Source organism: Ricinus communis, chromosome 9, assembly GCF_019578655.1.
Source record: "Ricinus communis isolate WT05 ecotype wild-type chromosome 9, ASM1957865v1, whole genome shotgun sequence".
Taxonomy (NCBI): Eukaryota; Viridiplantae; Streptophyta; class Magnoliopsida; order Malpighiales; family Euphorbiaceae; genus Ricinus; species Ricinus communis.
In genome coordinates, this window is record NC_063264.1 from 3259852 (window position 1) to 3287029 (window position 27178).

At 36.4% G+C, this 27178-nt stretch overlaps 4 protein-coding genes across 7 annotated transcripts; 3 read left to right on the forward strand and 1 right to left on the reverse strand.

Moving 5' to 3' along the window:
- Positions 1-10: 10 nt before the first annotated feature.
- Positions 11-10648, reverse strand: LOC8280892. 2 transcript variants are annotated; one of them, XM_048379786.1, is made up of 17 exons: positions 10073-10648; positions 9456-9657; positions 8849-9151; positions 8617-8706; positions 7236-7697; positions 6973-7080; positions 6121-6251; positions 5895-6024; positions 5148-5511; positions 4527-5050; positions 4227-4406; positions 3997-4155; positions 3595-3669; positions 2663-2837; positions 1956-2107; positions 1122-1337; positions 11-865 (listed from the first exon to the last, which is right to left on the reverse strand). In XM_048379786.1, the coding sequence occupies exons 1-17, from the start codon at positions 10282-10284 to the stop codon at positions 215-217; spliced, it is 4134 nt and encodes a 1377-aa protein (XP_048235743.1). In that variant the 5' UTR covers positions 10285-10648; the 3' UTR covers positions 11-214. The 2 variants fall into 2 exon arrangements, with proteins under 2 accessions (XP_048235743.1, XP_048235744.1); XM_048379787.1 differs by lacking the exon at positions 10073-10648 and having other exon boundaries at positions 8617-8699; positions 9456-9596.
- Positions 10649-19233: 8585 nt separating this feature from the next.
- LOC8280890 (non-specific lipid transfer protein GPI-anchored 20) lies at positions 19234-20386 on the forward strand. 2 transcript variants are annotated; one of them, XM_048379416.1, is made up of 4 exons: positions 19234-19667; positions 19763-19789; positions 19890-19949; positions 20047-20386. In XM_048379416.1, the coding sequence occupies exons 1-4, from the start codon at positions 19328-19330 to the stop codon at positions 20268-20270; spliced, it is 651 nt and encodes a 216-aa protein (XP_048235373.1). In that variant the 5' UTR covers positions 19234-19327; the 3' UTR covers positions 20271-20386. The 2 variants fall into 2 exon arrangements, with proteins under 2 accessions (XP_048235373.1, XP_015573472.1); XM_015717986.3 differs by having other exon boundaries at positions 19236-19667; positions 20050-20386.
- A 523-nt stretch (positions 20387-20909) lies between these two features.
- On the forward strand, positions 20910-22042 carry LOC112534548. Of its 2 annotated transcripts, none has more exons than XM_025156985.2 (2): positions 20910-21213; positions 21438-22042. In XM_025156985.2, the coding sequence occupies exons 1-2, from the start codon at positions 21051-21053 to the stop codon at positions 21845-21847; spliced, it is 573 nt and encodes a 190-aa protein (XP_025012753.1). In that variant the 5' UTR covers positions 20910-21050; the 3' UTR covers positions 21848-22042. The 2 variants fall into 2 exon arrangements, with proteins under 2 accessions (XP_025012753.1, XP_025012752.1); XM_025156984.2 differs by having other exon boundaries at positions 20910-21366; positions 21438-22041.
- Positions 22043-24131: 2089 nt separating this feature from the next.
- Positions 24132-27072, forward strand: LOC8280888 (sugar transport protein 14). The gene is made up of 4 exons (XM_002517057.4): positions 24132-24520; positions 25241-25563; positions 25723-26352; positions 26441-27072. Exons 1-4 carry the CDS (start codon positions 24379-24381, stop codon positions 26894-26896), a joined length of 1551 nt encoding a protein of 516 aa, XP_002517103.1. The 5' UTR covers positions 24132-24378; the 3' UTR covers positions 26897-27072.
- Positions 27073-27178: the final 106 nt, after the last annotated feature.

Below are 27178 nucleotides of genomic sequence, written 5' to 3' on the forward strand. Positions count from 1 at the left end.
CAGAAAAAGGGGAAGAAGAGAAATTGATACAAAATCATTTTAAGATATCAGTCTGCATGGACTTACAAAATCCTACTAATCAAATATCAGACCTGACTAAAGAACAAAAGCTGCTCTGAAAAGAAACTATAATGAAGATCAAAGGACACTATGACTTGGCAACTCTTTGAATTTCTAGTGCATTGTATTTCACAAATAACTTTTTACATACTTTTCATATATACATTTGATTACTAAAGACCTGGGCATGTAGTTTCTTGAACACAGCTTCTACAGAGGACAAGTCAATATCAAAACCATAGCTTTGACCTCCAGACTGTACATAGAGGTACCCTTTTGGAGAAAGTGGAGGCGGCAAAATCTGAGACATTGGCGGGAAACTTGAAGTGGGAGGCGAAGGTTGGCCTTTCTTCTTCAAAGAGTAATATACATCAGCTAGTAGAAGCCAAATGAGATCAGAATCAATAGATGCAAGTCCATTTAATGCATTAACAGCAGCCTCATGCAGCCCAGCAACACCACTGCAAGCTATCCCCACAACGACACCACTAACCTTCTTAAGGACTGCTTCCAATGATGAAGCACTCCTTTTGTTTCTGGATAAATCAGCAATCATGTTGAGCACTGCAGCCTGGACTTTCAGGCTTGAAACTTCAGCCATAGAGTCCTCTGGAGAAGTAGGAGTGCTTCTGCAAGGAAGTTGCAAAGGGATCCTTTCTTCCTTAGAGAATGGTCTTTTCTGAAATGGGGATGTAGAAAGAAGTTTCCAGAAGTGTGTCCCATCAGTGTGGAAGCGACGTGAAAAGAAATCTCCTCCACAGATTTGAACTACGTTGCTTACCGTACTTAGACATCTTCTAACAGCCTGTCAAATGAATGAAGTTGCAACACACCAAACTATTCATACTAAAAATCACAATAATAATAGTAATAAACATTCATACCCTTTTTACTCGTATACTAAATAAAAAATTATTTTCGCAGGCTAATCAGAAAGCATAAATTGATAGGACTGAGAATGAAGCTAATCGCAACTAAACCATTCAAAATCGTGATTAATAGGACTGACAGGACAAGGGTTTGGCAATCAGAACAATCAAAGCAGAAAATGATGGACGTACCACTGGGTTTTTGTTTCTAATACAGGCAACCAGGAAAGGCCATATTTTATTCATTGCTGGAAGCAATCTGTTCTCATTATTTCCTTCCTCAGCAGCCTCCAAAGTGTCATGAAGATGGTAGAATGAGTAAGAACGAATCACATCTTCAATCATTTCTTTAGTTTGGTTCTCGTACCGATGAGCTTCTTCCACTTTGGCCAGTGTTGTCATGCCATCCTAAGCAAGTAATTCGATAGAATTTAACAAGGTTTTCAAACATTTGGTGAAATGTAAATAGTTCATACTCAGATATGAAGGGAGAAGAAGAAGTTATGATCATCATTACAATCTATGGCAGCCATCCATCTTTCTAATTTGCATTTCCAATTTTTTGGTATCAATATTATCAACTTTTGCAAGATGATAGTGATGCTTGATGGCTATGAGATTTACATAATTGTTATATGTTTGGAAGTCAGCCTTCAAAATAATTACAAATCAATTAAAATGTTAATGAGGTGCTATCAGCCTTCACTACAAGCATATCATCTTTCACACATAACCTTTAATAGATTAAATTCATGAGGTGCCAATGCACACACATTGGGGGAGTTCAAGAATTTTCAGCAAGACAGATACCTCAACTATATCAAGGGCTATGAGATTTACATAATTGTTATATGTTTGGAAGTCAGCCTTCAAAATAATTACAAATCAATTAAAATGTTAATGAGGTGCTATCAGCCTTCACTACAAGCATATCATCTTTCACACATAACCTTTAATAGATTAAATTCATGAGGTGCCAATGCACACACATTGGGGGAGTTCAAGAATTTTCAGCAAGACAGATACCTCAACTATATCAAGGGCTATCAGGCATGCTGCTTGCTTCACTGAAGCCAGTAGAGGGGTTGCAGCTGTTAAGCATGAAACAGCAATAGATCCCACAGTTCTTCTGAATCTTCTGGAATCATTCAACTGGAACAAAATATTCTCCCATTGATCTACATGCGACATATAATCATCATCATAATAAGTAAACAATTTCCCATCTTCCATAAGATGTCAAAGTACGTCTAAAAAGCATGAATTAGAGAATTGAATAAAGATATAATAATAATAATAATAAACAATTTCTCAAGATGGAGTTAGAGAGGTGATTATTCAAATGATATAATCTTGGTTGTGATATAACAGTATACAGTATACACAGGAAGAGGTCTGCAGATGAATGGCCTACTCCTAAATGGGCTAAAAGCAACAGGTGAGATGAAGGATGGGATGGACACAAGCCATCCACTCAAATAAGCCAAAAAGGCACTAAAAAGAGAAATTCAATCTAGAAACCAACCATTTATGAAAGTATTAACCTAATCAAAGATTAAAGAAAAAAGAAAAGTTCCTGGCCGCAAGCAGGACCCGAGATTAAAAAAAAAAACAATATACCTCTTATACCCATGTCAAGTAATGCTACAAAACCTCTGTATATCTAAACTATTAGATAAAATTTCAATCCTAATACATAAACAGAAATGCTACAAACAAGGGCAAGTAATTACCGCATTCCATTTGCAACATATTAGTGTGATTGTCAGAATGTGAGGGTGAACCTTGTCTGGATTCCAGTCTAACTTCCTTTTCCACTTTAGCCTTAACATGACTAAGATACAATTCTGCATTAGCAAGCAATGATGAAGCCTCACGTTTTGATGCCTTGGCAATTTCAGCTACAGCCTAAAGATTAAGAAAATCAACTGTAAGATATAAATCTCTTCTAGGGCAGATGTAATGATGCAGATTACAATGGCAGATGCATATCACCGTGTCCAAACAGATGAATTTCTAAAAAGTAGCTCTAGAGCAAGAAACACAGTAGTATAGAATCCTTCAATCAGGTGCTGACTGCACTTTGACTTTAATGTAAATCACTTATTATGGTTTCGAGAGAGAGAAATTCCAAGAATTGAAATACACTGGGGGTCATACAACTACAGAGTTATATGTGCCAAGAGTTTTAAACATGCTGAAACTAGTATTTCTACCTAAACCAACGACAATTGACCTAGCACAGATGGCCCTAAGCTAGAAACCGCTGCTTCTGTCAATTCTCTACTTTGTGGACTTGTTTAAGAAAATACTCCCTCTGTTATTATCACAAATGCCTGATTAGTTCTCAGAAGTTTTTGAAATATGATAGGACCTATGTCAAAATAAAGGATGTTATGTCATCAGCAATAAATGCCAGCTTAGATACACTCGGACATCTAAGGAGCAAAAGAAAACTTGTGTCATGACAGATTCCATTCCAACGCAGTTCTCCAAAGCATCATTCATTTCCCAAAGCATGTTGAGCAAGTAAAGACCATGAACGCACACCAATAGACCTCATTGTTTATTTTAGATATGCAGTATGCAGACAGTTAGGAGTTTGCGAACAAGCAAATTTGAGAAGTGCAAGAACTACCATATATAGAGAGTATGTTAATACAACCTTCAGAAAGGGAATAGTTAATTCTGGGTGTTGATGCCTGCCAAGGATCTCGAGTTCTTGTGATGCAGAGCGCATCTGTACAGTATTACAATAATCATCCATAAGCATTACAATTCAGTTGAAAGCACAAAAAAGAAGCAAAATTTGCTGAGTAGAACAAGATTAACAAGGTTGAAGAAAAAAAAAAGAATTGATACCAGAACAATTAACCAGGTGGAAATATTTTGTAGAAAATGTGTCTTAAAGAGAAAGAGGAGATCTATAATTATTTTGAAGAAATAAGATAAATTAAATTAAATCTTGAAACAAAGCTCACTAATGATGATGAAATATTAAAGAACTAGAAAAAGAGCATAAAATTACTCATGATTCATCTGAAATCGAACAAGTGCAGAACCATACCGGTTCCTCCAACAAGGGCATTATTTTATGAGCCACTCCAATATAAGAAAGCATGGAAGCAAGAACACCAGGCACATGTGGGTTAAGATCCAAATGACGTAATTGCCGACATATTGAATCAATTATGTAGTCCGCATTTTCCAAGACTAATTGCCCAACCTACATAATATTAATTAGAAAGGATCATCACATAATGCTGTAGGAAAAAAAAAATTGTTTTAGAAGCTCACCGTTTGACAGCCAGATGTAGCTGAAAGAACGTGTAAGACAGCATCAGAAGCAATTCTAACATGGAAGTTTGAGGATATAAGACCCTCGAGCAACAGATAAAGAGATGAGTGAAGAAATCCACTCGAAGCAAAATCTTTTCCAAGACACACAGCAAAGATGCCTATTCCATCAATAATAACCTGTTGGAGGAAATAAAACATAGGAACCTTGTTTTGTAATACCGCATGAAGAATGATAATTAACAATGCATGATTCAAGTAACTACATAAGCTTCTAGTGAAATCAAATAAATAGAGTACCTGGTGTAGCATAGCAGTATCATGAAAGAAGTGCAAAGTAATTTCTCCCACTTCATCATCAGGTTGAACATGAGAAGGTTTGTGATCCATTGGAAGATCCCACACTTCAGATGATAGATATTCATGTAAGATTCTACCGATGCATTCAATCAAGGAAACCCTAGACGCCTTCTCCAGTGAAAGCTTCCAAATAGATCGAGTTAGCTCAGGACACTCAAATGTGCAAGGCTGATTACCGGCACCTCTTGCATCAAATTCTTGAATCTCTTCACCCTTAACCATGGATTTGTGAAACATTTTTGTGAGACTATCAATTGACTGGTCTGATAGACCAAATATCATCTCATTCAAGATACATGCTGCAGTGCTGGCATGCCGTAGTAATTGTCCTGAGCCAGTTCTGTTATACCAAGACTGCCAAGTCTCTTTAGTGTAATCCTTAGCACGGACCTCAGATATCAGTTTACGGAGGTAATCAAGTGGAATATCTGTAACAACTGACATATGCCCTTCGCTTCCGAAGTCTAGCAACAAGCAAGAAACAAGACTCTTGGTTCAGGTACAAAGCAGATACGATAGGACTTTAAAACAAGAAATTGAATTTCCATGAGTTGAAATGACCTGACATTAAAGATAAACCTACTAGTCTAAGAATTCCTGCAAGAGCCCGATATAACTTCTGACTGCCAACATAAGCAAACCAAGGGGGCATGCGAGGAAGTTCATAATTACTCTCCACAGTTTTTGACGAGTATTGGGTTCTTTTTCCTTGAACATCACTGAACTTTGAGATATCAGACGGAGCAGCATCCATGATGACCTGGTAATTATTGGCAAAATGAGAACCAGCTTTCAGCTCAGCAATGGAAGGAAGGTATCCAGCAGAATGTGACCTTGCTAAAGTTAGCTTGTCGAGAGCACCAGTAAACGCTGAATTCTGACTCAGACAGAGTGCAAAAACATCCAAGAATCTTGCAGCTGTTACCTATGCATAAAAACAGCACATTCAGCAATGAGAAGCTTTCCTCTCTTATGATAAAAACTTCCTTGAACCATACAGTGCCCAATGGAGAAAAGTACTCTCCCAGGTAGCTTTTATAAAACAGTCAAAATTGTCTGCTTGAGGTAGATGGGAAAACTAGTAGGTCTAATCCACCATATATTAGAAAGCAAAATCAAGCTAAACATATTGATTTCACATATCACAAACATGATATTATATTTAACCATTAAGTACAACTATTTCATAATATTCTGTAAGAAATATGGTATCCAGGATTATATTTTACCATTAAGTACAGTTTTCTCACAATATTCTTCAAAAAATTCTGTCTATAAAAAGCAGAAAGTAAATTGCATACAACATACCGGAGAAAGAAGTTGATCCAAGACAAACTGAGGGCCAGAATAATATATCACCACAAGTAATTGCTGGGCATGTGAGAGTGTGAGCGATTCCTCATTCCTCAGCACTACTTTTGGAAGCTTCTCAATGAGACTTCAAAAATTTAAATAGAAAAGTAAAGTCATAATAAGGAAGTTACTTCCAAAAGTTATGCCCAAAACTATGTCTAACTTCAGATCAGCAACGTACCTGCCAAATATTTCAGTCATATCGTGTTGCACATGATGTTTGCCACTTGAAGAGAAAAGATATTCAAGAAACTGTTGAGCTGGAGTTGACACGTCTTTGCAATCATCAACAATCAAGACACATAGGCACTCCTGCAGTGATTACCAGTTAGAAAATGCATCACCTCAACAAGACCTCACTAGTGTGCAAAGTGCACCCTGGCTAGTGCACTGGTAGGAGAGGATGGGAATATAACTTAATTAACTTAATTTAAAGGTTCAATTCGTGCATCCATATTGAACAGTTTTAGATATGACGTCAATGAGGCTAACACCACAACTCTCACATAAGTAATGTGTGAGATTGGGATAATAATTGTTCAAGCAGTGAGCCCGCAACCAACTCTCACAGGATTGGTTTTCATGAATCAACTGTAAATGAAGTGATGTTCTGGCCATAAAGGAAGCATGTGCCAGCTCCTGTGACTGATATTTCACGACCTGTCTCAGAAACTATAACGCTGTGATGGAACAACATTGTCGATATTCTACTCACAGTTGCTAAATAATAATCATAAAATCTGAAAATTCATCATGCTAAAACTTGCATTGGGCATGAACACCTTACTTCTTTCCCTACAACAGCATGACAACTCCATAGTCCAGAGACTACTATGAGACTTCCCCCTCCCCTTCTCCTCTCTCTCCCACAAAAATACCATGCATGTTGAACATCAAACTTTACCGTCTAGTCAGCAAGAGCAAAATTATCATGAAGGAGAAAAATGTTTAAATTCACTCCCAGATTTCGTATGAATGCTGAAAAGATGATAGGTTTATTGCATACAAGTACCAACATGAGCTGGCAGCTTACCAGAAGCATCAATCTGCTATCCTTTAGAGTGTAACTGCACTTTGACAAGAGTCCTTGTATGGCACCCAGCAGTCCTTCTCTCACCTTTTTTGCTGGATGAACACAAATCTGACCAAAATTTAAAATATTTAACAGTTAACAAAAAGAATTTGAGAAAGAGATAGCAACTAAGACTTGAGAATTCGTTCATGAATTTTGATGTAAATGTTATAGCCTCAAAAACAGCTTACGGCAGAATACCAAAATGGAGTACAAAGTCATACATGTGGAAAGGTAGCAGATAAAACTTTATTCAGATGCACTGCAGTTTTCTTGATCCAATCTCTTGTACGGTCCACATGCAAGGACCCTATTTCCTTTCCAAATTTGTTGCGCGCAGGGGAACCTATATTTAAAGCTTCACCGTTCGATTCTTCAGCCACCTTATCTCTCTTACCTTGATTGCTATTGGGCAAATGGCGAAGCTCATCCAGAAGTGAATGGATAGATTCATTATTATTCACACTAAACCCAGCCAAATCATTTGAAGAGACATCAAGGCTAGAGAAATTAGCATCATCACAAAGAACTATCATAAGATACTCGGCCAAGCCTCTAATTGCATGGTCAGTAGCCTCTACACTTCCAGCTGCCCCGCTTATCATTGTTTTTGACACATGCAAAACTCTAGCAAATTGACTAATGACGCCAGGAAGAAAGAAAGCCAATGCATCTGCAGTCCCGACCTGCATAAAGTGACTTCATTATTAAATTAAGCAATGTCTCACACTGATAACAAGAGGTCTGCAATAGAAAACAGTAGTTGAAATATATTCACATGCTAATATATTTTTAACTAGATAAAAATACAAAAAAAGCATCTTGTGATTTCATTTTTTGACAGTTTTTTGTATGTGTTTATTTTTAGCTCAAAAAAGGAATGTGGTGACAATTTGTTGTCAAAAATAGGTATTTCACCATTGAGATCTCCGATTCGTAAGGACCTAGCCATCTTGCCTTTGATCAACCATCATTTTTGTACTGTTCGCGTATGAAAACTTTGGTTTGGAGCTGAACAGTTCCTAACACTGCTCTTTCAACAAGGAAACACCTATTTTTATAACAAACTAGAGCCATGTACCTTTTTCTGTTTAAAAAAAATACTTACAAAAAATTGTGAAATAATGAAACCACAGGGTTTTCTACTTTTCGCTTTTAACCAACCCTTTTTATCAAAGTTTTTTTTTTTCTCCTGTTTCTTATTGAGATATATTAGGGACAATATCTAATGATAAGATACACTGAAAGTTGGAAACTCAATCTGTACCAGAGCATATTCTGTCAAGCAACATCCTTAAAACGGACAAGGCCAGAAAAGTTCTAATTGCACCCTAACATAAAGTGACCCCAGGAATTAGATCATAGTTACATGACATCGACAAAATTGATCGTCTTGGTAAACATTAATTGGGTCATTCAATCCATCTAACATAATCTCAAACTTAAACAACCAAAGACTTTAGAGCATGTCTTATAACAGCAGAGCATGTACTAAGGGAAAAAGAAGAAGCTAGTAATGCACTAGATTAATAAACAAATGAATTATTACAAATGAGGAACTTCAGTCCCTCAAATTCAAGCAATCTATAGTTGTTAGATGATCACCTTAGATACAAGAACACGTAAGGTCAGAAAGGCCTCAACACGGATCTTCGCATTGCCTCGATGTCCTCTTGTGGCCTCAATATCTGCAGCCTTTGCGTAAAATCCATGATTCATTCCATAGAGTATAGGATGAAAGATTTAGTAAAGAAACAAAACAAACTTATGAAGTAATTGGAGAAAAGAAATTTTCATGGACCAAAAGAACGACTAGGAAAGAGCATCTACAATGTACCTTGAGCAGAAGTGATAGCCAGTGTCCAACACCAGGTGCAGCAGCTTGAGACTGGAGAAATGCAAGTAAACATTCCCCTTGTTCTGCATCAGAATTTGAAGTCTCACAAATTTGCATATCTGCACTTTTTAACAATGCAGGCAAACCGAGACTTTGCCTACAAGAGCAAGCTTCATCTGAGCATGGACATAATCTCAAAAGTAGAGCCTTAAAACACTTTATTACTCCTTCACAAAACTCTTCAGAAGCCTCAAGGGGAGAAAGCAAAGCCGCATGAGTCAGTTTTTTCATCAGTACAATCATCTGAGCACATCATCACATTTCATGAAACAGTAAGACACAAATGCACTAGTCAAATAACCTTTCAGATTTATGTATTAAGTATTTATTCGAGTCAACTAGGCTAAAATCAAGTTTCATGCAGAACTGGAAACAATTCTCATTAAAAAATACGGAATAAGAGAGCATTTGATTTTATGGTTTTGACCTAGTGGTTAACTTAACATTAAATTCACAAAGTTCAGTAGACTTAAACAATTCAGAAACTCACATTACATAAATGCAAATGCAGTCCAAGAAAAAGTAAATTTCAAAATTAGACCAGCACCTGATCCACAGATCCTAAATTACACTTTTTAAGAAGTTCCTCCAAACATTGCAAGACAGCTTCTGCCACTCTGTCGCTGACTTTATGAGGCAACTTTGAGACAGTATTTGTGGCAGCAGCATTCTTCTCAATATCATTCTTCTTTTGTGATCTGCTATCAACTGCTGCATCCAATAGAAGCAGCAAGGGGAACAAAGTATAGCTGAAACATGTATAAAGAAGAATATTTGTTAAAAAGATAAATCAAAACAATAACTACATCACGGATACAATGTTCAAATGAACATTTTAACGAGTTGCTCTGTACAAAAGAGGACAGAATCCAACCACACACTAATATACACCCATGGACCACCTTATTGAAGAAAAATAATAAATAAGTAAAATACAACCTTTAAGTAACTTTGCAAATAAATAAAGAGTGCACTGTGATATCTCTTAGTAATGACAAAAGACTAAAAATTATACTACTTTATTCATCAATGGAATAAAATGATTCCTAAAAAGCTCAAAATTATGGCAAAATAAACAATAAATTCAAATCTTTTTCTAAAAATTTTTTTAAAAGAAATTTCAACTGAGACAAATTGAAAGAGATAAAAAAAAAATAGACTTACTCAAAGAATGGTTGGAGAGAAACAGAGGGAGAGGATTGAAGGAAGCGGAGCAGAGAAGGGATTGCAGAGGAGTCCTTTTTAGGGTTTTGAACAAGTTCTAGAAGCTCTAAGCAGTAAGGTTTTAGCTGCAAGAAAACACTGCCTTTTCTTTCTTGTACTAATTCTTCTGATTCATCATCGTTTTCTCCGGTGAGATTATTGAAATCTTCCATTGTAGTGATTAAGTTCAACTCTTTCTTTTTTCTTATTCTGCGAACTCTGAGAGAAAGAGAGGCGCGAAATTGAAGTTTCAGTTCATTTTGGAACCTGAAAGATGAATATTAACAAAGGACCATAGTCGCCTCAAAAAGAAAAAGAAAAAAAAAAAAAAAAAAAAACAAAGGACCATAGTTTAACGGAACGGGTCGGGCTTGGGCCGGCTACAAAAAACAAGTTTCTACTCAATTAATATACTGTTTTGAAGTTTATTATTATTATTATCATTGTTGTTACTGTGTGGATTGATTAGGCAATTCATCACAAATTGTTTCTCTTAATTCTTATCTGCATTAAATATATACATTACAATAAATAAAACCAGTACAAGCCACAGATCCCCTCTTTATTCAAAGAAAAGGATGAGATCATAAGACGGCTTTTACAAGAATCGAGAATCTTCCTCAAAGACCATCAATTTTCCAAGCATCAATGATACAACATGTATCACGACCTAGGGAAAAGATCCCTATTCACTCCTTTCAAGCATCTGGCAACCAGATCTATGCTGCACAAGTCAGATGACACTTTGTCTCGGATGTAGCCCCAGAAATATGCAAGCCAGAATGCCTATGTAATGATGATATGGATTATGCTGAACCCTGCTTTCAGCATCCACAGAAGAATCCAAAGAAGATGTCTCTGGATACTTCTTGTTCGATTCATCCTAAGCGATGATCGGATCCGGATGGTTCCCGGGAGGAAAAATAAAAAGCCAACGCCAATGTTCGATGAGGCAATTGAGTTTCGCCAAAGAAGGAAAAGGTCATTGACGTTTCTTATGATGAGTTCAAGGAAATTATGGCACAAATCAACATTGAATATGGCAAACCCCCTTCTGCAGCTTGCAGAACGGAGATTCAGTCAAATCCAAAGGTTTATAGGCTGGAAACCCGGTACCCATCCAGTTTAGTACATGAGGTACAAAACGTTGGGCCAGGTATAACAATGCCACGAACTTTTGGACCTACTTCATCTCCTCACACCGACGACAACCCTTGGTTCAAGAATGTTTCATGTTACAACCAGAGGATTTCCCTCCCTTGGGAAAAACAGAGAACAAAAGATCTGAAATCCTTCCTACACGGATCTCACCCTCTGGAAACTTAGAACCGCTGACACCCCCTGAAGAAGTACTCAACTGGCAAACATCTAATTCTATTGTCCAAAACACTTATTTGAAGAAGATAGATGGAAAATTGGATCAAGCACTACACTTGGTTCAAAACATAGACCACAAGCTAGATACTTTTTCACAAGAAGTCCTACAACTGTACTCATCCTTGACAGCAAAGTATCAAGCTTTGGACAAAGAACTCCGGATACCTCAGCCGATCACCCCCTCTTTTATGCAAAAGCAAAATGAGATTTCCCGGCTGAAGAAGCAGATAGATCAAATTGAAAATGATCTCCGGAAAAACCAGTCTGCTGCAATCCCAACTTTCATATCAGCAGCTTCAACCTCATCGGCTATTGCTCCTTCGTACTTTTCTTCTTTCCCTTTTCTTTCACAACCAGAACAACCACAAGAAACCCTTTATCAGCCCTTTGGCACATTCTCTCACCTTTACCCAAAAAACTCAGAAACCCAGCAAAAGAAAACCTCTCCTCCTCTAGCCTCTAAAGACAAACTTCCAGAGCAATCTCTCATCGACCAGTATGATTCGAATCCTCTTGAGGATAATTCGGAGATGGCGGACATCACCGAGATCCTCATGAACACTTCGCCATCGATCCCACCCGAAATAGTGGAACCTGAAGATGAGGATGCTCAGTCATTTTTTGCTCCCACTGGAGCTCCAAACCCAAGGTCAAAAACAACTAGCACAGGACCTTGGTTCACTTTTGATGACTTACCACTATCAAAATGGAAGGATAAGCTTTCCGAATTTTTGGCATGGATTGATCTTCGGATGACCCTTGAAGGGCCACACTCAAAAAAGTCCTTGCCGAATTTGTCACAAGGTTTACCTAAGGCTTAAGAGATTGGTTTCACCAAATACACTAGGCTTCAATTTGTCACTCTGCCAACTCCATCAGCAGCAGTAACGATCCTCCATAACCAGTTCCTTGGAAGTTATGACCTTGTCATAAGACAACAGAAACAAGAGTTCTTTAATCGAAAATGCTGTTCATTAAAGATAAAGAATCTGGAAAAGCACTATTCGGCTATGTCCAAGCTCTACTATGTCATTGGAGGACATGATGGTGACGATACACTAAAATATACCTTCATCACCTCTCTGCCAGATGAAATACAACCTGAGGTTAACAATATGATTGCGGGCTACAAAGAGACTACCACCTCTATTACACTTGGCGAATTGCAATTCACACTCTCTTCCATTAAGAGACTGTGTGATCAACAAGAGTTATTCAAAAGGTTATCTCAAAGGGACTTGATAGTCCAAAAGGTTTGCAACAAGAACCACCTCAAGATTAAGTGCAAAGCCGCCAACTGCGTTTGTACAAATCATAAGAAGAAATCTGGACATCATTTCCAGGAATACACGCGCAGCAATAAGAAGTTCAGGAAAAAGAACCCAAAGAGATTCAAATACTTCCGTAAAAAACGGAACCAGGGGTACAAGTCTGACAGATGTTTCATCTGCAAAAGGAAGGGACACTATGCAAAAAATTGTCCTAGGAATCCAGAAAAGTCAGCAAGGATGATTCAACAAGTCAGCATGTCTTTATCTCTTGCAGACTCTTTTGAAGAGGAGATAGAATCTCTACTTTCAGAGCAAGAAGATCTTACCCCAGAAAGTTTATTTGGGTTAGAAATAGAATTCTCAGACTCTACAGAGTCCACACAAGAATCTTCTTCAGACTCAGACGATAGTGAAATACCAATCTTGATGATTGGTCTGCATGAAGAAAGTCAGGAGAGTATTCTGGAAGATGTAATACAATATCCTCTCTCTCCAACCCTACTGTCTTCTTTGTTTGTTTCTTTTCCACCTCCTGAAACTTTTCAATTTACTACAAAACCTCCTTCAGTCCCATATATTCCCATACAGATACTATCATCAAAATACTCCAAGCCTGTACCAGTAATAGCTTTCTTTGACACTGGAGCACAAAGAAGCATGATGAACCCAATGGTTCTCCCATCAGAGTATTGGAAGCCTCATGATCAGTTCTTCAGGGCAGCCAATGGTCAAACCTTCAAAACCACTCTGATCACAAGACAGAAGATCGGAATATAGTTCTTTCCTGATTGCGTTGTATGGACGCACATCATTAGTTCAGATCTTCCAAACAAGGATATCCTGATAGGATTTGATGTTTATCACCAAGCTCAAAAGCTCCAAATTCTTCCAATTGGCATAAAGTTCAAGAGACAGTTTCGGCCATACACTGAAACTTCAAATCTGTTTTCTATGACGGATACTATTCCACCATTCCTTCCATACACAGAAAAATTCCTCCAGTTCTGTCCGGAATCTCATTCACATTTTCAACATCCTCTTCCTCTGTGGAAAAATTCACAATTCTATATCAGCCTCCCCTTCAAACTTAATGAAGACATTAACCCTACTAAAGCCACACACATGGGAATGTCTCCCACAGACCTAGCCCTTGCCCGATCGTAATACGACGAAGGTCTAATTGAACCCACTATTTCACAATGGGCTTGCCAAGCCTTTTATGTGGAAAAAAGGTCTGAAAGGATCCGAGGAAAGAAGAGGCTTGTCATAGACTACAAGCCCTTAAACCATTTCCTTCAAGACAACAAATTTCCTCTCCTGATCTCAAATCTCAAGGTCCACATCCAAAAGGCCCAATACTATTCCAAATTTGACCTAAAGGCGGGCTTTTGGCAACTCGGTATCCAGAGATACAAGATCGCATTTTGTATCCCTAATGCCCAATACCAGTGCATTGTTATGCCCTTTGGGCTCAAGACGGCCCCATCTCAATTCAAGAAGACAATGATTGAGATTTTTGGGCCTATCCTTTACTCTTCTTAAATCTACATCGACGACATCCTTCTATTCTCGGAAGCAGAGGACCATCACCAATCGTTAGCCTCGCCATCATCCGGTAAATATGGCGTTATCGTTAGAAAAGAAGAGCACTATTGGCCAACGAGAAATTGAATTTCTCGGAATGCATTTCAAGAATGGCCAGTACACATATGGTCCCCACCTGACAAAGGAACTTGATAATTTTCCAGAAGGGAATTTATCAGTAAAACAAATTCAACAGTTCCTTGGAATTCTGAACTATGTTCGAGAGGCCATTCCACACCTGTCTAGTTACACGTGCCACCTCTCAAAGATGCTCAAGAAGAACCCTCCTCCATGGGGAGCGGAACAAACAACAGCTATCAAAAAATTAAAAGAGCTGGCTCACAATCCGCCACCTCTTACAATCCCATCAGCAGGAGAACTTATTCTCCAAACAGATGCATCTGACTATGCATGGGGGGCCATCCTCCTAGAAAAGCTCCACGACAAGGAACAATTATGTGGATATGCATCGGGTCAGTTTTCCTCTTCAGAAAAACATTATCACACGACCTACAAGGAAAATTTGGCGGTCAAGTACGGGATAAAAAAGTTTGAATTCTTCCTGATTGGACAGCATTTCCTGGTTCGGATGGACAACTCTTCCTTCCCAAAGATTCTTGAATCCAACCAGAAGACCTTGCCTGAGCCCCAATTATTGCGATTAAAATCATGGTTCAGCAGGTATGACTTTAAGGTTGAGCATATAAAAGGGATAAGAAACCTAATCCCGGATTTCTTATCCAGACTTTCCAAACCTCAGAATCAACCTATAGTCCTTCTCACTTCTACAATAAATCTTCCCATAATCTTTATGGCTTCTTCATCTTCCAAAACCAACCTGCAACCTCCTTCACCACCAGATCTTCCCAACAACCTCACAACCAAACAAGTCACTGACTTTGCCCGGAACATGATGTTCCATTATTTGGCAACTTTTCAACAAACCTTCTCACTCCCAATACAACCCAACTTCTTCTTTCCATACTACCCTTGATGTCTGATTTATCACTTATCTCCTGAACATCCAAAGCATGAAAGTGAGTTATGGTTTCTATGGTGCCTATCTACAGTCTGCCATCATGCTATAGAAGTACCCATTATGAATCTTTTACACTTCTTCAACAATGAAGCAAACTCAGGGTCATATCCATGGAGATTCCTTACCTGGTTCAAAACGCCATATCAATGGACAGGAGAGCTCCTGAAACTTATCCATGAGCATCGGTTATTCTCAGACAACATTTCCAAAGCTTCGGAATACCATGCTATTTTTATATTACACAGGCCTTATATCCGATTGACAGAAAATACATATGCAACCCAGAATATCTGTTACCATTGGAGAACACTTAATAACCCTCTACATCTTGCTTCACCAGCAATCACAAAAGACCTAAAACAGGCCCTGCAATACAGAAATGAATCAAGGATGACTAATGTCTCAACACCATTAGTATGTACATTCAATGGACATCAATTAACTGGACAATCCATTGAACATTTCTGCTCCTCTGATTTTCTAACTCCACTAGATGACCCTACCTTAACCAGGGCACAGCAAGAAGCTCTCATGCAAGACTCCCAGCCAATGGATAATGACTTATATGATGACGTCTTCTGATCACATGCAACTGTCGGCCACTCTTCTGTATTATTGTGTTTGGACTACTCTTCTGTATTATTGTGTTTGTCTTTATTATGTATTATTATCCACTCAGTAAGTGGAGTGTATTATTGGTGATAGTAGTGGGCCGCCATAGTCGGCTATAGTTGTGGTGTATTATTGTTAGCCTTAGTGGAATATCCACTAACTTTTGTTTGTTAGTATTAGTGGGATATCCACTAACTTTTGAATGATTGTACCGACTCTCCACTCTATATAAGGAGAAGTCTTTGGTAATAAAATCCAAGCAAGTTTCTCTAAGTAAGCTTCCCTCTCTTCTATACTCCCTTTTCTCATGGCTTTCTAACTTCCTCTTTTCTCTTCTCTTGATCCAATGACAATGTTCTAATAGTTGCTACGATCTGTTTCTGGTGTAATCCAAAAGAGCTAACTCAGCTATCTAAAGATCCAAAAGAGTAGAAAGACCCCCGTGGCAAGAGGTCGCTTGTGTCTTAACTTGAGGATCTGTCCATACTTTGAGTTTACAGCATGAGGATTATGCCATGAACAGCTCTCGGCTCCTTTTTGGTGAAGTAGTGGGTTCAATTAGACCTTGCTATAACAGTGTCAGGCATTCTGATCGGGCAAGGGCTAGGTCTGTGGGAGACATTCCCATGTGTGTGGCTTTAGTAGGGATATTATATATATATATATATATATATATATATATATATATATATATATATATATATATATATATATATATACACATTATTAAGGCTGATAAGCTGCCATTAAAAGATAATTATTCTATTAAATTTACTTTTTAAAGTGATAATATCTTATTAGTTTTTATTTTTTGATTCAATAATGTCTTATTAATTTTTATTTTTTTGATTAATAATGTCTTATTAATATTGATAAATAAGTAATGAGAAAATTCAAAATTAGGACTCTTAAATTGGGTAGCGAATATAATTCGGAAACAAAGTTTTGACGAACCATAATTGTCAGCCTCAGCTTTCTTTATTTATCTTCTCTTTCTTTCAAGATCACCACTGTGCACTGAAAGCTTGCATTTTGAAACCCAGTGCAAGAGAGGAAAAAAAAAAGTGTTTTCAGCTCAATTTTAAACCTCATTAATATTGAAATTCATCTGAAAACTCAAAAGCTAATGATACTCTGTATATTGGCAGGACTAGAGTGGCTTTAAATATCCAAAATGAGTAAATTTGAAGTTATAAAAGACATTTTATTTAACTCTGCAGTAAAATTTTAAGCATGTTCTAAGTGGACTCTTAAATATTGTATCTAATGATAGATATGGAGTTTTGGGATCAGCCACTGGGGGCAACACCAAGAAAGAACATAATAACCCAAACTTGAAGCTTGCATTTTATTATACTAATATAGTGAAGCAAGACTAGGAACACTTTAAGCAACATCAATCACTTACAGAATACTAAGAAAATAACAATGCAAGCTCTTTTAGACTTAATAATAATACATTAAACCAAACACGCCACACAAATAAGATCTCAAATAGTAGATATATATAGGTACGTAGAAGCTCAAAGACACCCCAAGTAGAACTCAGAAGAAGCTGCTAAAAGTTGAGCCACATGATGCCGTGAACATTGCAAAGAGAACCAGCTGAAGAGTCATATCGACGTTAAAGCCATTGGAAGAGCATTAGACTTCAAGCTCTGTGATAGATCAAAACACATTCGCAGATTATTTATAACCAGTAAGATTATACTTATAATATAATGTACAAAATCCTGATAAAATCTATTTAATGGGGAAAAATTTATGAAATGGAGTCTAGCATTACTATTGCACTTGCTAACAGGAGAGGTTTGCACATTGCAAGCACCTGGAACTGCTAAAGCGAGTGTCTGGTAAATAGTAACGCCCAATGATGCGCCGCCACCACCATTTAGTACTGTGCGGAGGCATCGCGGCTGTGATTGGACAACGCTAGCCAACCGCGAGCAGCATGAAGAAGACGGGGTTGATGAGCTTCCAGTAGCATAGTTTACGCATGGAGCTAGGCCATAGTGCAGCCAGATTGAGCCACGGCACATGCCATCAACATGGCCACGTCCCCTTGAGGCCATGTTGGCTAGTATAGTTTGATTCTTGGAAAAGATACTGAAGTTTCAGATTAGTGCAGGATTATTTAGTAAAAGAATGTTCTTATTTGAGTGTTGAGTTTTCTCAGGGACTAATTTATATTGCCAAGTTTTCTCAGCAGTTTATTTGAATAGTAAACTCTTCATGTTACACATTGGTGAAGTAGAAGAGGCAACATGAGGTAAGATTTGCGATTAATTTAAGAAGGTGTTATGAGTTTAAAGATGCATTGCACAATTAGTGTTATCATGCATTCGCAATATGCTGCTTGAAATGATTCTGTGCAGCAGCCTTAGATTGGATATAATGGATGGCGAGCAGTCGGATAACCTAACTACTATATTTATCGCATCATTTTATATGGAATTTCAATTTCTAGAAATGGGGGCTGTTAAAAGTTTAATGAAAATGGGCATCTCGACAAAAGAATATGTTTTGTTATAAATAAAAAATTAGGTGATGTTGGAACTAATTTGTATGTTCATGTGAGTCCAAATACATCCAATATTTAGCCCCTTATATATTCAGAAATTATTATTTTGGGTGCTGACCGCCAAGAATAAATTCGGAATGATAGAATAGATAGTAAATTTTTCTGCCAATTGAATTAACCGGTGGTTATATTTTCTCACAACAACATACTCTGATAATAACCTATTAGGGTTTAGTTAGGCCTTTGATTGGATGAGATATGACTGAAGGAGAAGTTGAAATATCAATTACTTATAAAAATGTATTAGCTTTTCTGATATGGGCATCTGTTTTTTAATTTTTCTCCTTCTGGAATGCCTTAACCACTTGAAACTTAAGGGGAATGGAGAATTGCTTCCAATTGATGTACAAGGTCAAGAAATTTGTTTTAGTGACCCTTATTGGCTATAATCATCTTTTTTTCTACCTTTTGAGAAGATAGAAAATTGCATTTGACCTTTAACAAGGGTAGAAGAGAAAAAAAGAGTAGGCCTAATCAAGGGCCACCAGGTGAGCCGAAATGCCAAGTCAAAACAGGGTCCAGAAGATAAACCAGGTGGCTAACTCAAAAAAATTTCATTAGTTACAAGTTGGTTATGGTAGTTGAGCTTCAAAACCAATAAACCTACCTGATCTCTTTCCCTCCACTTCAATACGTAAACTCCAGCTATAAATTCACTAATCTTTTTCCCCTACCAATCACACCAAACCTCAAGAACCAATCATCTCCAATTTTCTCTTCTAATACTCTCAACTCATTCTTTGAAAGCCCATATGGACCTTTTTGTGCCCTTTTCAAGAATGATACCAGCTCTAGCAGTAGCTTTAATATTTCTGATTTTTCCTGCTCATGGCCAGATCAATACCCCATGTACGCCTTCGTTGCTTTCTGTCTTCACTCCTTGTATGAGTTTCCTTACAAATAGCACGGCAAATGGTACTTCCCCAACTTCAGACTGCTGCAGTTCACTTAAGAACCTCACAGGGAATGGCATGGACTGTCTGTGCCTTATTGTAACTGGAAGTGTTCCTTTCCAAATTCCTATCAATAGAACCTTAGCCATCTCTCTCCCTCGTGCCTGTAACATGGCTGGCGTCCCAGTTCAATGCAAAGGTGAAGAATCTCTTACAAATCCTCATCATTAGAATGTTATATCAAAATAAACATATATATTTAAGGTACTGATTTAAATCTTTCTTGTTTTGTAGCCTCTGGTTCGCCACTTCCTGCTCCAGGTATAATTAACGTTGAACTTATCATGATAGTCTTGAGGCCCTTTTTACCATCTTTTCTTTCATATGATTTTACTGTATGCTGATAAGCTAGTACTTGCAGGTCCTGCCTCACTCGGACCGACTCCATCTCCTCGAATTTCTCCATCTGCTAGTCCTAAAGGTAATCAGCATGCTTCAATTGTACACTTTCATGGTACAAATATAATGATCCTCTTAATGCCAATACTAGTGCTAATACTAAAATTGTAATCGTTAAGCAGCTTCAGTTGTTCCTGAACCAACACCATCAACTAGTCCGCCAGAATCCAGCACAACACCAGTCCTGACTCCATCATCACCAACGGTAGATACTGGTGCCCCAACTTCAACTACTGGAAGTCGCCCGGTTTTGACTCCTCCATCAGCTGCAATCCCTTCTTACAGCATTTCACCTTCTGTTCTGCTATTTGCAATAGGATTTTTAGTTTTGAAATATTACTAGACTTACATATGTAACTTTTCATTAGAATTATTCTTTTGGTGTGTGATTACTATTTTTTTTTGGATAATTATTGACACGATTGAGGGCCTTATTGGGAGATTATTTATTGAATTAAATCATATCTGTATAATTTTCACGTATTAGTGAACGTAATGATTTGCTTATTTTGTTTAATAAAGCTTTCTTCCTGAAAGATTAGAACTTTTAATGCTAATTAATAACGTACCAGTAAACTTTTATAGCCTCCCCAGATTTAATTAATAATAGTTAATTAATTGTATAATCCCTTCTAAGTCATAACCCATCATTTTAAAATAAAATTTCTACATGATAGCAAATTAGAACAGAGGACCTTTTTGTTTCTTTTAATTTCATGCCATGCTCATGCAAATATCCATTTCCCCTCTCATCAAATAAAGACCTCCTGGTTTTCCTGTCATAAAAAGTTGTGAATTATGCTTCTGTGGTTTCATGACTCTTCACAATATGTGTGATTGATCCTATTTGTTTAATTAAGATGATGTGATACTGATATACCAGTAGCTGAAATATAACTAATGATCTAATTAATTAAGTATAAGACTAAACTGCAATTGTCTTTTTTCCTATTCTGAACTTTGACAAAACTAACAAGTAAAGGGCAAAGAAAAAAATAAAAAGGAAATGGAAAAACCTGAGAAGGTTCAATTGGGATGATACGAGTAAGTTAGAACATGCTAACTAGTCCTACAGTTGGCACATGTATTACTGATCGTGACAAAACATTCAAGCTCTGCAATCATGGGTTCAAGAAAACTGCTTCCTTTCAAGTTTATTTGGATCTTCATTTTCGTGATCAGTGTTCTAGCTCCTACAACAGAAAGCCAAAGCCAGGTTTGCTCCATTCAGGGAATTGACCTGGGGCTATGTTTGATTCAAAGAAATAGCTCTTTTTCTATTGATGGTACGTGCTGCGAAGTTCTGAATAAAGTTGTACGAGCTGGGTATAATTGTTTATGCTTGTTGCTAGCATCATCTTTTCCTCTTCTAAACACCCCAATTTCATTGCCCTTGTCAAACTGTTTCATACATTTGCCTCCTTTGACTCTTTGCCAAGGTATTACTAAATTGTTAGCCTCTCTCGTTGTCAAGTTCTATTTTATGTTTTATGATTTCTTGTTTATGCAGTTGTAGCTCCGATGCCAATTATGTTTCCACCCAACAGTACAAATCAAACCAATCTACCTTCTCTGCCTCCTGAAGATATGCCTGTATCTCCACCAAACGAGATGCAATTTTCTATAAACTCAACTGGAAAGAATAGCTCTACTACTGTGGCAACACAGCCACCTTCAAGCAAAAATGCTGATACAACTGTGTCTCCTCCGCAGGAGATGCAGGTTTCTTTAAACTCATCTGGGGACAATAGCACTAAAAATGCAGCAACAGAGCCGCCTTCTTATGAAATTGCTTCTCCTGAATCAACTGTGTCTAGGAAGGGGAGTGAGACATCAAAAGGAAGAGACAAGATCAAGATTATGTTGCGTCGAAGTTTGTTCCTATCCTTGGCTTTTCTTTCTTGTATTATATTAGCATAATAATCCCTTCTAGTTTGAAGATAGACTATCATGTGAAATCAATATGTGCACATTCTTAAGACTTAAAAATTCAGTAGTTTAAGAACAAGAATCTTAGGTTTTCTTTGTCTTATTGTTCTGATCTTATCAATATGTCTTGATCAGGACCATCGCTTGTAACACTGATCACATCCACGATTAACAGACTTGCACTACATCATTAAGCAAATAATAACTCATAATTGAACAGTTACCAATATACAAATCTAACAGAAACTTGATGTTCATAGATCAATTTCCCTGCAAATTCTGAAGGCGTTCTATCCTACTTGAACTGAAATAAAATAGTTGTAAAACTGAATACCCACTAATCAATTTGGCTTACCTTAATCTTATCTCTTAATAGTTCAATGAATTGGCAATCTTCCACGAACCAATAATAAAGCAAAGCTTAAGTGTCACGGCACCCCGAAACATCTAAATGGTAACAAAATCTTAATTGCTTATCAAGTTATGATAGTAATTTTGTATCTAAATAAATAATATTACGTCAAGCTGATATGATCAAGCCAAACCCATAACTTTGAAATGAATTAGAACTGACAATGACATGAAATTTATTAATCTAAAACATGAAATATATGGAAAAAAATAAAAATAAAAATTATATAAAATTCTTTTATTACAGTAACTACTTCAAGTATTGATACTTTAAATCATATTTTCAATATCAATAAATTAAAGTGATGCTACTCCTTCCATGGCAGATTGCTATGCTTAGTATTGTGGTTCATGTTCAAAATCTTAAAGAATTGGTCCTCAACTTTGAGATTCAACCATACCAGATACTAATAAAACGATTAACATATTACGTTTATATAGTTTTTACAAAGAATTTAGGTTTAGGGTTTGAGGCTTACTAAGAATTTAGAGCACTTTTATATATTAGTGTTCATGTTTGATCTACAAGTATTAACAATACTGAGAAAATATATTAAAGTCAATATGTTTGTTCCTATCGTCGGACAAAAATTAATATTTTAATTAATATTGACTAAACTTAACGATGACCGAGGAGAATATACAATAAAACTTGCCATAATACAGTCATAGCTTCCTAAGTTGTTACTTACAATAATTAATTACTTTTTAAAACTGATGATGTTTTATAGACATAATTTAATAATGAATAATTTTTCATATATTTTGTATCACATTTTCAGTTGATATTTTTACTATTTTTGCATTTATTTTTTAATTAGAAATTTATATCAGCCTCAATATAGATAATAAATACATAAAACTAAATTAGTATAATAAATTTATTCCAATATTGGAATGAAAAATATATATTTTATTTTTAAATTATTTTTAAATTTTATTAAATTTATTATTTTTATGTTTAATCCAAGCTAATACAATTTTATAGATTTTAAATCTAATAAATTTCAAAATCTCATAGTAACTAAAGTTGTTTGCTGTTAGGCACTGGATCAAGTCAAAGAGATGATAAAGTTAGAACAACTTGGCAAGTTGCAACAATAATATATATATATATGTATATCATGCACATTTTATTTATTATAACTCTATTTTTATATATAATTATATATCAACACTTAAAACATAATTACCTCTTTTTTATCTGACTTACAAAATGAAAACCTTGAATGGATTATAAATGTAAATCCATGAAATTAAAAAAATAATATCACTATTTTAAATTCAAATGATCCAGTTGGTAGCAGCCGGGATTTAATTATCCTAAAAAATAATCAAATATTAAACTTTCAAAAGACAAGTATAATAAAATATTAAATCTTAAATACATTTATCAATAAACTAAAATAAAATAAAAAGAAAGATAATGTCACTCCAACTTAGATTTCAATATATGCATCCATTTAGTAATATGGCAAAATGGATGATTGATAGCGATGGGAAGCCATTATCTTTGACTTGCATATCATATGATATCAGTACTCTATGAATTTGTTGCCTTAAAGGTCAATATGATAGAAGATGTTCTTAAGAGTGTGCAGACAAATTAGAAAAATCCAATTTTCTCTTTTATCAGTGGATCCTATTCATTACTAAATTATTTATAGGTGTGAAACGTCCCAAAAAAATAAATAAATAAAAAATATATATAAATAAATAGATGGTAAATAGTTTCTTGGAATATCTTTTTTCTTCCCAACCAAAGTTAAATCCATTTGCATATTTATTGTATATTTGCAAATAAGAAAAGTACATTTACTGTTTTTTTCTCTTAAAAAAAGAAAGAAAAGAAAACCAATACAGAAAGTTTAGACTACTAAACAGTGAATCCTATAAATGAGGGAACAATAACTGGTCATATATTTATAATCCAAAAAGGTTTTGTCATATCCATTGTTTTTGTATCTGTCCTGACTTATCACAGTCCAATCTGATAGAGTTGACTTGTCTCTTCTCCTCTATAACATCATCTTCTGTCCAAACAAATCAGTATCTCCGCAAATACTCCACTGCCCTTTGGCCTCATACAATAGAACTAGTACAGAGATATAATGGCTGGTGGGGGACTTTCAGATGGGGGACCACTCAAAAGGGCTCATCTTTATGAGTATAAGATCACTGGTTACTTTATCTTTTCTTCCATAGTTGCAGCTCTTGGTGGTTCCCTTTTTGGTTATGATCTTGGTGTTTCAGGTTAGATATCTTTTCTTACTTTTATATTACTATTACCTCTGTTTCTTGAAAGTTTTGACCAGGAAAGTTTTAGAAGATATGTTGTCGTATAATCTTTGTTATTTTTAGTACTAATTGTGGAAATAGAACTGAAAATAGAAGAAACTTGTAGCACTATTGCTTCTTAGTCCAGTAATGAGACTGAGAAGAGAAAACACAGAAGTGTTTTGGATTATTTTTTGTGTTAGTGATGTCTTTGGCGTTCCCGACAAAGTCAAACTGAAAAAGGACTTTGTAATACCACAAAGAAAAAAAAAAAAAAGGACTCTGTAATGCTAAAATTTGGATTCCTGAAACTTGATAAAAAGGAAAAGAATTCTCTACTTTCATTGTTTTCTCTAGAGTAGGCCAGATTTTTATCACCAAGTGAAAGTTAATCTGACAGACAAGAAAATTAATTTTATAAAAGATTATGTCTGTAGGAATTCAACGAACATGCAATCCAGGGAGAAAAACTTCATAGGAACCATTAATGGAAACGCTTTCCTTCTCTTCCACTTCTGACATCTTCTCACTTCATCTTTCTGTCTAGCTACTTTACAAACAAAGCAGCATGCATAATGGAAATGGTTTAAATTTTTTAACTATTCAAGTTTATTTACTTTGATTCTTTCAGATAAATGAAAAGAGGAGATGTTTTACAATTGATTTAAGATTACACCTTGTCTTGGTTATTTTTAGGTGGAGTTACTTCAATGGATGATTTCTTGAAGGACTTCTTCCCAAAAGTATATAAAAGGAAGCAAGAACATCTCAACGAAACAGATTACTGTAAATATGACAACCAAATGCTCACACTCTTTACTTCCTCTTTGTACTTTGCGGCTCTTGTTTCTACGTTTGGAGCCTCCTATATTACCAGAAATAAAGGTAGAAGAGCTAGCATTATTGTCGGATCAATAAGCTTCTTCTTAGGAGCAATTCTCAATGCAGCTGCAGTGAACATCGCAATGCTGATTATAGGCCGTATTCTGCTTGGTATAGGCATTGGATTTGGTAATCAAGTAAGTCAATTTCTCTTAAACAAAATATCTTATTATATGGTGCTTTGATTTTAGCCCCTATGAGTGTCAATGTCAGAAAGTCTTCTTTATGTGCACAATCTGTACCATACGGCAAAACCAAGCTATGATGCTGATTGTATTCTTATTTTAATGGTTCAGGCAGTTCCCTTGTATCTTTCAGAAATGGCTCCAGCTAAAATCCGAGGGGCAGTTAACCAACTGTTTCAACTAACAACCTGCTTAGGAATCTTAATAGCGAACCTCATAAATTATGGAACGGAAAAAATTCATCCATGGGGATGGAGATTGTCTCTTGGATTAGCAACAGTTCCTGCAACTTTAATGTTTATTGGGGGTGTTTTCCTCCCGGAGACTCCAAACAGTCTGGTAGAACAGGGAAGACTGGAAGAAGGAAGAAAAGTATTAGAGAAAGTTAGAGGAACAGCCAAAGTTGATGCTGAGTTTGCTGATCTTATTGATGCAAGCAATGCAGCAAGAGCAATACAACATCCATTCAAGAACCTTCTCAAGAGAAAGAATCGCCCGCAACTGATAATAGGGGCACTAGGAATCCCTGCATTCCAGCAGCTCACCGGCATGAATTCTATACTCTTTTATGCTCCTGTCATATTTCAGAGCCTGGGTTTTGGTTCGGGTGCAGCTCTATATTCATCGGTCATAACCAGCGGAGCACTTGTGCTTGGTGCCCTCATTTCAATGGCTTTAGTGGACAAATACGGTAGAAGAGCCTTCTTTTTGGAAGCTGGAACTGAAATGCTGTGCTACATGGTAACTGCACTCGCCCAGCCTTCACTCTCCTAACATTTCAATGTAGCAATTAACCTCGAATTCTTACTTAAAACTGCTGAATTTGCAGGTGGCTGTGGCCATAACATTGGCCTTGAAGTTTGGACAAGGAGTGACACTTCCAAAAGAAATTGGCATCTTCCTAGTGATAATCATATGCTTGTTCGTCTTAGCGTATGGAAGATCATGGGGACCTCTTGGTTGGCTAGTTCCTAGCGAAATCTTCCCGCTGGAGACAAGATCAGCAGGGCAGAGCATGGTGGTCTGTGTGAACATGTTATTCACAGCTCTGATAGCACAATGTTTTCTGGTGTCATTGTGCCATCTTCGATATGGAATATTCTTGGTGTTTGGTGGCTTGATTTTGATAATGAGTAGCTTCATATTCTTCCTCCTGCCAGAAACAAAACAAGTACCAATTGAGGAAGTGTATCTTCTATGGCAAAATCACTGGTTTTGGAAGCGCATTGTGGGCAATGGAGACCAAGTTGAACTAGATGAAAAAACTAATAGACAAGAAGTTTAAAATCTTTCTTGTTCTGATAATTTTTTTTTTCTGTTAATGAAAGTGAGGATGCATCATATTCTAATTCAGAAGACAATTATCTAAAGTTACTGTCAAGTTCAGCATTAATCCTGCTCAGGAAGAACTGTCAAGTTTCTTTTGTTTTTTGTTTGTAATATATTTCCTTTTCCTATTCACTTTTTCTTTCCCTAATTTTCCTAACAATTAATCCATTACTTATAATTAAAAAGCACTCAAGAATATATATATTTTCTTCTCAAAATAAGAAAAAGGAACATAAAC